The sequence below is a fragment of the Lemur catta genome, chromosome 2, assembly GCF_020740605.2.
Source record: "Lemur catta isolate mLemCat1 chromosome 2, mLemCat1.pri, whole genome shotgun sequence".
NCBI lineage: Eukaryota > Metazoa > Chordata > Mammalia > Primates > Lemuridae > Lemur > Lemur catta.
The window spans coordinates 59879651-59892768 of NC_059129.1; the positions used below are offsets into that span (position 1 = coordinate 59879651).

Consider the following 13118-nt stretch of genomic DNA (forward strand, 5'->3'; position numbering starts at 1 on the left):
ACAAATATGTTAGCTGGCTTCCTTCCAGATCTCAGGGTCCAGCACAGAGTAGGTGTCCTTGCTGAATGATTTTCTTTTTTTTTAAATTGAATGGCTAGATGGTTGAATAGGGTTGAATGAGGATATTTCCCAGGCTGGGTGATAAGAATATCAAAAATGTTTCTTTTACATTTCTAGGGTATTAAAATGTACTGCACAGCAAACCAACTTTGCTTTTTACTTCAAGGCTATAATACTGTAGCTCTCCAGAAATTTCTGGAGATGAATCAGTCTGGATGGCCAACTTTTCCTTATTGTCACAGATTTGGGTTTAAAACTTTGACATAAAGCACTGTGGATGAATATCTTTCTAAAAATCTGTATGAGTATACTGTATGGCCTTTAGTTTTTCATGGACCTAGAGGATCATCATCATGATCAAGTATCCTAATGTACTAGTACATGTACAAGTATCATGTACTATCTATCTTAATAACCTCAAAATCTACTGAAGCCATTTGCTCATATACTAAATGACACCAGGTATTCATGTTTTTTTTGTTTGTTTGTTTTCATTTCTTATAATGGATAACCTACCTCCCAGCTGCCAGCTACTATCAGTCTACCTACCTTAGCCTCTTCTCCCATTTTATTACTTTTTCTTCTCCTATAAGCTTGGGAAATAGAATACAAGCTTCATATAACTGCACATAAGTACCTGTAGGTGGGCTTTGAACAAGGGCCTGAGGGCTAGCCTGGGTGCAGAGAACATGGCATGATGACCCAGGGTTGTGGCCACCATCGGGCTGCTCCAACCTGCATCCTATTTCTCAGCTATGTCCCAAACGGATGTGGCAGCCACAAAGAGGAGATCCACACAGTCTAGGTATCACGCCAATACTTTCTGCATGGGATAACAATAAATAACATGGATTGGGCTCTTATCCTATACCAAGCCCTCTCCTAAGTGCTGTATTTATACTTAGTATTTCCAATCCTCCTTGCAACTCTATGATGTATTATTATCCTAAACAAATTGCCTAGATGGCACTGCTAGGCAGTAGAAAAGCAGAATTCAAACTCAGGCAGTCTAAATATAAGGCCATGACCCTGACCACTGCAATCCATGGCCTCTGACGGTTTCCTAACATAACCACACCACAATGATCTCTTACTATTTATTACTACAAAAACAAAAAAGCAAACTCATAAACCAATGTGCAAACCACTATTCAAGAGAACTTTCTAAATAATCACAATGTTCTATATCCACACAACTCAGCACTTGAAATGTGGCTAGTGTAACAGATGGAGAAACTGCATTTTTTATTTCATTTTATTTTAATAAATTTACATTTAAATAGCCAAATGTAGCTAATAGCTACCTCACTGCACGGCACAGGTGTGAGCTGTCAAAAATTGTGACATGTCAAATATTAACTATAATGGATAATTCCTACTTGAAACTAGGCTTCAAAAGACTGTGATTAAGTACAGATGCATCTCTGTACAACACTTTTTCCTCTCCTGTCTTGCTTTTAATCCATTCCCATTATCCTGGCCATTTTTGGTCAGAGTAGGTGAAGAGGCCAGAGAGAGGAAGCGGGAACTTGCAGAATAACAGTATTAACCAGAGCTTTGCTGGGAGCGTGGGGCTGGGGGTTGGCAGATCATAGGTCAGGTTCAGACACTAGGGTCACCCTACTGATCTGAAAAAAAAAAAAATAAGCCACAGATGTGTCTATGTGATGAGCGTATCACTGAATATGGAAACACTCTCTCAAGCCCAGGGTCCCAGAACACACTCAGGACTGGTGTGATACAACCGGACTTGGCAGAGCAGAGCGCATGAGCCACACGGCCTGGGTTAGGGACCACCTCTTGCTCTTCCCAGGTCTCCTGGTCAGCCTTGCAGAGGCCACAGGGCCTCTGACACGAAAGTCACAAAGTAAAGCCCAGACAAGGATTTCTTTCTCATACATGGATTTTCTCCTTCCCCATCATGGGTTTTGCTAAGTCATATGATGTGCCAAACCCAAATTTAGGCTAGAATCTGATTTCGACGCAAGTAAGAAATGAAACCAAGATTAGAAACTGAGCCCACTAACCTAATAGAGGCACAAAGTTACTCTAGTTACTATTCCTAAATCTACATGGTTGGGGGAAGGTGCCTCCTTCCCTCTCCTCCCAATTTCTGACGGGCAACTTAAGTTTTATACACATTTCCCAGCCCTGTTCTACGTGCCTGTGGTACAAAAGCATGATTGAGCTACTGGACAGTCGACATGCCCATGAAGCAAGTGGGGTCCAGAGCAGCAAAGGGCCTTGCGTGGGCCACACAGCTACCTGATGGAAGGATCCAGGCCCGGCCCTCCCCCCTCCCACCGCACGCCTGCCTGCCGCCGGCCCTCCATGGGCACCAGCCACAGCTCACACCTCAAGGACTCTGGAAGAGGAGCACATGTTCTATCCAGCCTTCATGCCCAAACCAGAGCCCAAACTGCTATGAAAAAAAAAAAATGAACTACCACCCGTTCCTTTTCACTTCAACTTCCTTCCTCCAAACAGTCACAAAATCCATACAAACAAGTTATTCCTTGCCCATCAAGGTCAAAAGTTGATCCAGTACGAAGTCAGACTGCATGCTAAAAACACACTCTAAACTCCAGAAGCATCATGTCTGAAAAGTTCCAATTCTGCTCCAAGTGCTGAGGAATTCTTCTCTGCAGGAAACCAGGCATTGTGAAGCAGGCCTTGCGACTTCCTGCAGGACTCCAGGAATTGCTGGAGGGAAGGCCTGTTTATCCCAGGATTGCTCCATCAGGTCAAGAGCTCCCAGACTGCTCCCAATTCTCAGGAAAGAAGCTGATAATACATCCCCAGCACCTCTAACCCTAAGCCTAAGCCACGTTCCCACTGACCCTCAGTGCTCTCTCTCCATGGAGTCCAACACCGCCCCAGCACACTGACCAGGCCATCCACCCTTGCTGACCAACGAGCATGGTCCTGGGCACTCCTTGAAGCAAGGGGGTGGAGGTCAACAGAGGAAGCAGGGTGTAATTGCCTAAACCATGCAATTATTTGTCCTGAGGTAGGTACATCCTTCTCCCTCCCCAATGCTGTGCAAGTCTTCCTAATGGTGGTGGACCACTCAACAGTCTTTTTTTAAAATTTTCTGTAAAAAGAAAAAATGAAATACTCCCTAAGAGAGAGTGTCTACATCTTTAAAAAAAAGATGAAGGAAAAAACTGAGTAAACTAGCAATACTCTGTCCTTGCAAAATTCAGGAGCTTTAAGAAGTTCTCTCCTTATTTTTAAAGGCAAGGGCACCTGAGGCTCAGAGGATTACACCCTTCCCACCGCAGGTATGATCATCACCTCCACCAGCCCAAAAGGAACCTTACAGATCATGGTGAGATTTGACACTTAAAATCTTAAGAAACTATATGGAAGAGTTTTCCTAACTCAGTATAAGCCTCCCAGTACTAGAAACTGCACTTGCACATACACACACACACACACACACACACACACACACACACTCTGCCTGTATTGGACTGAATGTTTTTGTGCCCCCCAAATTCCTATAATGAAATCCTGACCCTCAATGTGATGGTATTAGAAGTGAAGCCTATGGGAGGTGATTAGGTCATGGGGCTACAGCCCTCATGAATGGGATTAGGCCCCTTATAAAAGAGACCCATGAGATATCTCTCTCTCTCTCTTTCTCTTCCCCACCCCCTACATTCTGCCATGTGAGGACACAGAGAGGAGATGACTATCTATGTCTACGAACCAGGAAATGGACCCTCACCAGACACCAAATCTGCTAGCGCCTTGATCTTAGACTTGCCTAGCCTTCAAAACTGTGAGAAATGCGCATGGGTTGCTTAAGCCACCAAATCTAAGGTATTTTTGTTATAGCAGCCTAAACACACTGCCTTTAAGCAGTTTGTACATATGAGGATACTAGCTGTGCTTCACAGGGTATCTAGGAGTGACCACTGCCACTCTTCTCTGAATATTGACCCCCCTACATGCAGGGTGTGACGTCTCAGTTTAATAAACCACCCTTCCACCAACAGCAGTGGCTGCAGGTTGAGGCCTACCAATCTGAGGTTGCACCTGCCACTCACATCAAGACCTGACCCCTATCCACAAACAGCGTATCAGCTTTAAGCTACCACACTGTGACCTCTTTGAGGACAAGGACCCTACCTATTCATCTCTGCACTCCCAGAGCTCAACACAGGCACCAGCAGGTACTCAGACACTCCATAAACAGCTGCCACATCAAAGAACATAGCACTCCATTTCAAGACTTCTGCATATACACTGGCATTCAAAGGTAGAGTCTAGAATTCCAGTGGGCAGAGGTGTAGAAGACACACCAGACATGAGTCAGAAGACATGGGGTGAAGCCTCAGTTTTGCCAAAATTTCACTCTACTGTCGTGGGCAAATCTCCCAGCTTCTGGGGGGTCTTATTTTCTTGTTTTGTAGAGGACTTCTTTTGTAGAGAAATACAGTAGAGGACTTCTTAGGTTCCCCCTAAGATCTTAAACTTGTAAAATATGATATACCCTGGAGCTATGGCTACAATATTAACTTGATGATACAGGCAGTGAAGATATAACAGCCAGAAGCATCTTTTCTTACACCAATGTTGGGTGGCAGCAAGCAGTAACTTTAATGGTAGGGGAAGCTTCTACCCATTTGCCTATGTTCACACGTGATACACACACACATTTGGGTCCTTCTCTGTAGTCTTTTCCAGGGAGATGAAAATTTCAATGATTGTTCCAGGCAGAAAAGCCTCCAAGTGGAACAAGGACCCACAGACATTACTTTCAGGTAATAAGCAGATTCCAGTCAGACAAAGAAAAATAAAGCAGCCCGTGGCTACATTCCATAGACGCCCCATTTGTGGAAGCATCAAGGCTGAGCTCTAAATGCGAGCCAGACGTTGCAGAATTTTTATTTTGGCTCCAACTCCAACTCGGAGTGGATGGTGCTTGGCCAAGCCTCTCCTCTAGAAGCCGGGCTCTGGATGGGTATGACAACCTCCATAAACCATCCCGATTACAAGGGTGAGGCTAGTCGAGCATTTCACAGATGCAAAGTGCTGCCAACCCCTCCAGACAAACGAGGGAAGCCGGCAAGAGGCAACGTGGCTCGGTGGAGAGAGCCACAGAGCAGCCCCTCTCCCAACATTAGGCTGCTACAAACTCACCAGAGGGCTCCAAAGGCCTTAAGCCCCCCCCCTCATAATCTGGCTCCATTTCCCCAGCTGAAAAGCAAGCACTCTTTGCAAGACTCACTTGGAAAGCTCTGTAAACCACACAGTTAACGCGCAACGTCAACCAGCTGTGACTAAATTAGGTTTGGTTCTCCTGTACTGTGGGACATTTGAGACAGTAGAGGTATATCAGGGCAAAGTAATAGAATGTATAAAAGATAAAGGTCTGCTCAGGAAATAAGAGGGGCTGTTCAGGACCCATGTTAGTAGTTTTACTGTTTTCTTTTTCTTTTTTTTTCTTTTTCCCTTTCTTTAACCATTAGGTACCAATGGATACCAGATACACAGAGCTGGATAAAAAGGTTAAGAGATACTATCAGTAAAGTTTCCCACCAAAGCCTGCTAATAGTGCTCTCACTGATTAGAAAGCACTTCTGTAGTTTGGGAACTCTAATCCGCTCTTATCAACCCTCTGGCTTCGTCATTTATCAGGGTGGGAATGAGAGGTACATCAGCTGTGCCACAGAGTGATTTCTGGGGCCCCTGGCCACAACGAAGCAGATCAAAAAGGAGCTCGTGCCTGCCAGGGTGAAGATTTCACCATAGCAACACATGTTATTCTGCAAACAGTCAGGACTAAGGCGCTCTGTTGTGACCGGTCTGGACAGTGCCCCCAAGAAATGAGCGACTGAGGGTTCAGACAACAGAGCATGCAAGAGAACAGTGGTACCTATTTAACTTGCAGGGCCGTCTCCTTGTGGTTTTCACTTCTCCACAAAGCGGACAGTGGCAGCCCTAAGACCCTCCGGTACCCACGGCCCATGTTCTGATAAGAGGGATGTCGGAGAGAAAGCAGATGTTCTCCGTGGAGCAGCCACGCCACAAGGTTCTGTGGGAAGGAGGGTCCTGGGGTAGAGATCGGTCCATTTGGACAATAGATGGCGAGCACTGGAGCACTTGGGGGAAAGGTCTCCATCTCAAAACATGTCATCTCTACAACGAAATCCAGCCAGGATGCCCAGTGAGTGGAAGGTTGACTCACAGACCCAACACGAAGCCGACAGCAACAGGCATCAGTGGAGTTGTTGAGGCCATCGATTAAGTGCCCATGTGCCAGACATAGTCCTGGGTATTTTTAATGCCACTTCCCTGAATTTTTGCCGAGGAAAGACATAGGAATAAGCAGTGTGTCCTTACATCCCATAGGATAGGGTTACATTTGAGGCTTGACCAGTAGAAAATGCAGCTCCAAATTTCTGCTCTGCTACTCAAATCACTGAGCCATGCACGTAGAAATTCAACCACAGAACAAGGGTGCTCAAGAGAATAAGTGACACCCCCCCCATCGGTTTCCTCTGATTAACTTCTCTAGAACACCATTGATGGATTACATCAGAGGCTAAAGTGGGAGATGAGTAAAGTCAGGAACTATAAAAACTGGCAAAGAAACTTCTTCAAAAGCTCATGATAAGTTAGTCAAAGAAAGATGACCCATGTCCACAGATGTACGTCTGTGCCATTTACATACATCTTTCTGTCAACACAACAGATGCAGAATTGTTTTATGATGCCAACATTTCAGCTTACAATGCCTACAGGTATGTCTGGGAGGATGTGAAGTGGTGCCATGGAACCTATGTCCTGGCAGGCTGTGTGTGCCACAGTGGGCTCCCACTGCATACACTGCAAACATTTCATCCTGACAAGTCAATCACGGCGTCAGGAACAGGGACGGTTATTCCTGGAGAAAAGATAGATAGATCTGCCACATTTATCTCCAAAACAATTAAAAAGCAAAAACCAGCCACGACCAGGAACTCCTCTGGGGCTTAAACCCTTAAGTCATCACAGACCAGACAGAAACCAAACCAACAAATGACAGGCTCAGAATTTTAGAAACATTTCATTGCCTCTGCAGAGCCTGTAAATGAGCTTAAAAAAAAAAAAAAAAAGTTTCTATCTTGAAATGACATTTTAAAGGTAGTATATAAATTGCTTCCTCTCTCTTCCATGCACCCCGTTTTTCCTCATTCTCCGTTTGCTAAGTTTTCCTCTTCCCCTGCCTGTTTCAGTTTGAAACGTGGCACAGAACGGGACACTGGAAGGCGAGGGGGGCTACTTTCAAATCTGACACACACACCTCCACCAGCCGCCCACACCCTGAATGATGGTCAGGCCAGACTCCACCTAAGAAAGGACTCAAGGACCACAGCTGAGTAGAAAACTCCCCTTGTGCTGCCTCTCCTGAAAGCAGAGTTAAGAAAGAGAAAGCTGGAAAGGAAGGAGGGGGGAAATAAAGTTCCACATTCCTGACATTTTTTAGCCAAGTGCTGTGGCCGCACAGAGCAGCTCCTCTATTCCAAGCAGCCTATAGGATGGGGAGAAAACTGGGTTCAGGGGGAAGAACCTGCCCCTGCCTTGGAAATAGGATGGCCCAAAACTAAACTAAAAGTGGGGCGGTGGGGTGGGTGGGGTGGGCTGGGGAGGAGACTGTCTTATTATATGTGTGTTCCCAAAAGGAAGTGATCCCAAGGGAAGGAATTTAGGGTCGTCATCTCCCTGGGGACAGAGAACTGATGTCCTGGGGTCCCTGAGGAGGAAAGGAAAGCCCCCTGCATGCTGAGGAGGTGACCAGTGCGTTGGGGAGGAGCAAAGCAAGCATGAGGTGGAGAGGCAAGGGCTGTGGCTGCTTGGGTGAGGGCTGGGGGACAGGGGGACACAGCTCACTGGCAGAGATGGGCAGGGGACCCCAGAGGGAGGAGTGGCCAGGGGAGCCACTCTTTGTGGGAAGAATTACAACTGAGTTTTCCTGGCTCAGCTTCTGAATGAAGGAATCCTAGCCTGGCCAAAGTCAGAACCCCAAGGGCCTAATGTCCTCTCTCCCTTTCTCCTTCTCCTTCCGCTTGCAACTCCTTCTGTCCTCACTTCTAGGAAGCGTTAAGTCCCGAACTGCACCCTCCGCCACACCATATGCATCCCTACATACCCACACATACACACCGTACACCTCCAGGGGGGGGCCCAGAAGAGCCGGAGTAACATCTAGGACGTCTAGGCAACTCCCCGTTTTACTCCTAGTGTGAAGATGCCACATTTGTTTCTCCGAGGGCCCTGGAAGTATCCAGATGTTTTGCTCTTTGCCTGGAAGTATCTAGATGTTTTTGCTCTCATTTGGTAGGGCAGCAGAGCTCCACATACCCCCACCACCACCACCAGGAATACCTACCTCTGTAAAGAGTTAGTCAGCGGGTATAGACAGCGAGGACCTACCACATGCCCAGCACAGAAGAACACAAGACTGGAGGTTTGGGGCACAGCCCTCTATCTCCCAGACCAGCACAGACTGTCCGTCCCCCCAACAAAGCACCTCTGAGAGACGGAGAAGCCGGCCCTGCCAGCCCTGTGGGTCTGAGAGGTGGTGGGGTTGGTGGGAAGAGGGGGAGGCAAGTGTTTCAACCAGGGCCCTTGCCACACGCTCCAGTCCAACCCTAAGGGAGACGGGGCTGTAGTTTTGTTTGTTTTTCTCACCTTGGGCCTTTCTCCTCCAGCAGGTACTGGGAGTAAGAGCTCCTAGCACTGTTCAACTCCCAGAGTGGCGGGTTTAATGCACAGGACTTTCCACAAGACTAGAGGCAGGGAGAGAAAGAGGAACCAAGCTCAAATGCTCGGCAGCTGTTTCTGAGCACAGATAAAGCAGGTAGAGCTGCAAACCTTAGCAAATGCTAGAAATACAACAGAGAGAGCCACAGGCTATATAAGAAACTTGGCTGCTGCAGAGCATGTGGCTTTGAGGTTTACAGCTGTCATGTGTGTCTTTCCAGCCACACCCTCCAAGATTGGGGACATGGCAGTGGGCGGCCTCTCAGAACAGAGGATGGCAAATAGACAGCAGGGTCCTGGCTGGGCAAAACAAATTCTCTGTTATTTTGTTAAGCTATTATTATGATAAATAATAACAGGGCTCCAGCCAGGAGCAGTAGGCTGGTTTCCATGTTGGTAAGAGATGTTATAGCTTTTTTTGCTGACGTGATCTCAGTTAAACCTTACCATTGCCCTGTGAGAAAGGCAGGTTTTACGAACCTCTTTAATCACGGGGAAACTGAGACTGCAGTCAGTTTTCAGTCAGACTAGTGACAGAGTATGAACTGGAACACAGGGGTGACGCTGCCTTGGACGAGCCCTATTCAGGATACCACCAGAGAGTGCTGTGGGAGAGGGAGGAAGGAGAGAGGGACCGAACTAAAGGAACACTACCAAAACATGGAGTGCAGACCCAGATCCTAGTCCCAGGTTTATTTCCTACAGACCCCAGGGTCCAGCCAAGGACACACTCACACATCCAACCCCAACTCAGCCACCACAAGAATGTCCCCAGCTTGAGGGCAGCTTCACCAGCCAAGTAGGACCCCTTGTCATCCCGTAGAGACAGAGAACCAAGAGACAGAGGGACAAGGAAGGAGAAATCAGGCACACGAGGAATCCTCCATCTCCAGGGAAGTTTATAAATGGTTACAGCTTCCTAACCCAACCCTGAGAATGCAGATAAGCAACCCTACCCAGAAGGGAGGACAAGGAGATGTCTCAGAGGAACTGGAGGAGACCACGGCGAGGGTGAGGGGAATGTCATTCACATATCTCACTTCTGAGACAAGATATACCGCAGCAAACCCACACTCAGTTTCCTCCAGTTCTTCCCACTTTTGAATATCACATTTTTCTCACTGTGCAAGACTAAGGAGTCCTTCCCATCAGCCCCCTTGGATTCTGACCCCTTGCTGACTTAGTAAAACTTCCTGTTGCGGGAGGCCTGCACCAGGGCATAGCTGTCAGGGTAGGATCCCAACCTCTGCCCCCCACCCCTACTCTATAAGAGGATCACCTTTCCCCTAAAAGCAGAGGGTATCCCTGTCCATCTCCTTGCCCCTATAAAGGGGGTGAAGCTCTGGGTCCACCACAGAAGGATCTTAAGGCACAGTCCACAGATTGATAAAAGGTATCCAAAAACTGGCCCTTTAGGCCAGAACAAAAAAAAAAAAAAAAAGAGGGAGCAAGAGAAGAGCAGAAGGCCACTACTGGGATGGGGCCAGGGCCACACGTGAACACCCCAGCACGTTCCAGAGTTGAGGATGCAAACACCCACAAAATCAGATGGGAAGTGGAAGAGGGTCAGGGTTCCTCCCACTGGAAGAGCCCAGAAGAGCTAGTGGCCACCGCTGGGGGGGGTGTAGGGGGGTTGTGCAATGACTGCGAGTCTGGGAGTCTCTGGGCTTGGCTCCCGGACGCCAGAAAGGAAACCCCACGCGTCAGGCCAGGGTGGCAGCGCGGCGGTTGGTTCGAGGCCAGGCTTGGGTTTAAGGGCTGCAGAAAGAGCTGCAGGATACGGTGGGCGCCCAAGGGGGCGGCAGAGCATGGCACGGCTGGCTCGGCGCGGGAGCTGGGGGTGCTGCCTGCGCCGACCCGGGCCAGGGGGTACAGCGCACAAGGCGGGGGAAAGGGGGTACGGTGCACAAAGCCCGGGTGCAGATAACGTACATGGCAGCCAGGCTCCCCAGCTCAGACAAGGACCCCGGGGGGACCTGCAGGGGTATGCCGGGCGGCTCACGAGAAGGGGCACTGCGCGTCCCTCCGGCACCTCTCCCCAGTCTCTCTCACCTCGAACATAAGCCCGATGAGGACGCAGAGCACCAGGCAGAAGCCGATGTCCGCGTGGTTGTGGATGACGAACTCCTGGCTGAAGAGCGGGTAACTTTTCGTCCTCCTGCGGAAAGCCATGGCAGCGGGCGCGCAGCGGCCGGCGGGGCCCGCACCCTGCGCTCACGAGCCGCAGCGCAAACTTCCCCAGCCCCGGCCCGGTCCGCCCGCCGGCCCGCAGCCCTCCCGCCCAGCGCGGAACAACTTCTGGGCCCCGCCCCCTTCCTCCGCCTGCCCCCGCCCCCGCCGCCCGGAACCGCCTCCGGCCGCAGCCCCCTCCCCGCCCGCGCCCGGCGCTCGGCGCGCAGGGCTCGCCCGGCCCCGCCCCCTGCGCGCTTAACCCTCTCGCCGCGGGGCGCGCGCGGGCGGGGGCGGAGAGCGCGGCCCGGGTCCTGCTCGATCCGCGCCCGCACCGCGCCCGGCCGCGTCCCCGGTGCCCAGGGATCCGCCGCCTCCCGCGCCGAGAGAGCAGGCCGGGGAGGAGGCGGACGCCCGGGCCTGTCGGGACAGGAAGTGGGCCCGGGTTTCCCACTCCTCGCGCCCCGCTCTTTCCTCTGCGGGAAGGGAAGAGCCGGGAGGCCGCGGGCCGCCCAGGGGTGGGCCGGGCGGCCGGATATTGCCGGGGTCGCGGGCTCCGGCCCTGGGGTGCTGAGAGCTGCGCGGGGTCGCTGGAGGCAGCTGCGGGCCGGCCTTCCCGCTGGCCACAGCGCCCTACTCGGACGAGAAATGAATGGGTGGTTAATCGAGTATTTATCGAGGCGTTGCCGCGGGCTGGCTAGGCACGGTTCAGGCCGCTGCGAATACCCGGCAAACAAAAGACTCTGCCCTAGGGGCGCTTCCGTTCCGCTGGGGGGAGTGGGTGGGTGGCTGCAGTTTTGCCCTCTAACTTTCTGGATCCTCGTGCTGCCGTAAGTTAGTTTCACACGTCTCACCCAAAGTCTACCTTCAATATTAATTGATAGGAATAAGTGGGAGAATAAACACAGAAGAATAAAAAAGGAACTTTCTCATTGAAAATTTTTATTTAAGTCTTAAAGGTGCTCCTGGAAGGACAAAAGTTCTTTTTAATAAACTAATTTATATTCGCAAATATTGGATTTAATCCTACCAGTAATGAAGGAGTCAACTAATCACTTTCTAGATGCACAGAAATGCGAAATGAACAAAGAACTATTTAATTCCTATTCCCTTTATTATTAGGTCCACAGTTACTTCGCTTCTAAGTAAATATGATTTCTTTAAAATGGCACCGTGTGGAAATGTGATTGAGACTGGATGGAGTTCCAGAGAAATTTCCCTTCCTAAGTTTGCACTCTTCAGTATTTAGCAGAGTCTTGTAATTCTCTTATCTGTCAAGGAAATGAATAAGTAACGCTTATATTGGGCTAAACTTCATTTAACTTCACGACTGGCCTTCCTTAACACATTAACTGCGATGTGAGTTATATTTAACTCATACTGCTTTTGAGCCCAGGGCCTCCTGAAGCATATGTAACTCACACGTCTCTTCATCTTGAGTACCCGGTGAACTATTTTTTAAGTTGCATATAACTCACGCACAGAAAACAAAAAAATAACAAATTACTCATTAAATTAGAAAGGATCATTTTTTCCAAGTTTTTATTCTATTTTCATAATAAAACACCATGGCCCCAAGGAAAAAATGTTTTTTTTCTAGTGTGGCAGTCAGTGTGTTAAAAATTGGACCTTAGTCTTGTGAGAAACAGAAAGATCAAGCACTCTGGAGCACCTCAGTTTTCCTCTGTGAAGACATGTTAAAATTTTCAACCTGCAGCCACATCTATTAGGTTGAACCCTATGAAACTGGTTTCTTTATAGGTCAAAACCGTGGAACGCCAGCATATCAGATGGTTCCACCTAACAATTCCCCCATATTTCCCCTTGACTATTTGTAAAGGATATTATGGTGGGAATTTCCTGCAAAAGGTAGGATGTTGTCAACCTCCTAACATTGAGTTTAGGCAGAGAGTCCTGGGGGAATGGTCAGGTATTGTAACTTCCACATGTAGAAATGAGAAACCTGAAGTAAAGGAGATGGATTAGACAGTGCTCAAACTGCTGACTGCCAGCCCTGGGCCCTCTGAAGTACAGTTAAACAATTAGACATAGGGTTCTTAGATAGATGCATGGTTTGATATTTCACTCCTTTGAAACCCTAGGGAGGAAGTATTGGATGCCTACCTCAACCA

General features: G+C 48.9%; 1 protein-coding gene across 2 annotated transcripts in view; it reads right to left on the reverse strand.

Moving 5' to 3' along the window:
- The window catches only part of TRAM2 (translocation associated membrane protein 2), a 74487-nt gene extending 63337 nt beyond the window's left edge, over positions 1–11150 (reverse strand). The window contains exon 1 of one of the 2 annotated variants that reach the window (XM_045543732.1): positions 10870–11150. In XM_045543732.1, coding sequence (XP_045399688.1) covers positions 10870–10989 — 120 coding nt within the window. In that variant the 5' untranslated portion in view covers positions 10990–11150. The remainder of the gene's footprint in view (positions 1–10869) is intronic. The other variant, XM_045543733.1, reaches the window with a different exon arrangement.
- Positions 11151–13118: the final 1968 nt, after the last annotated feature.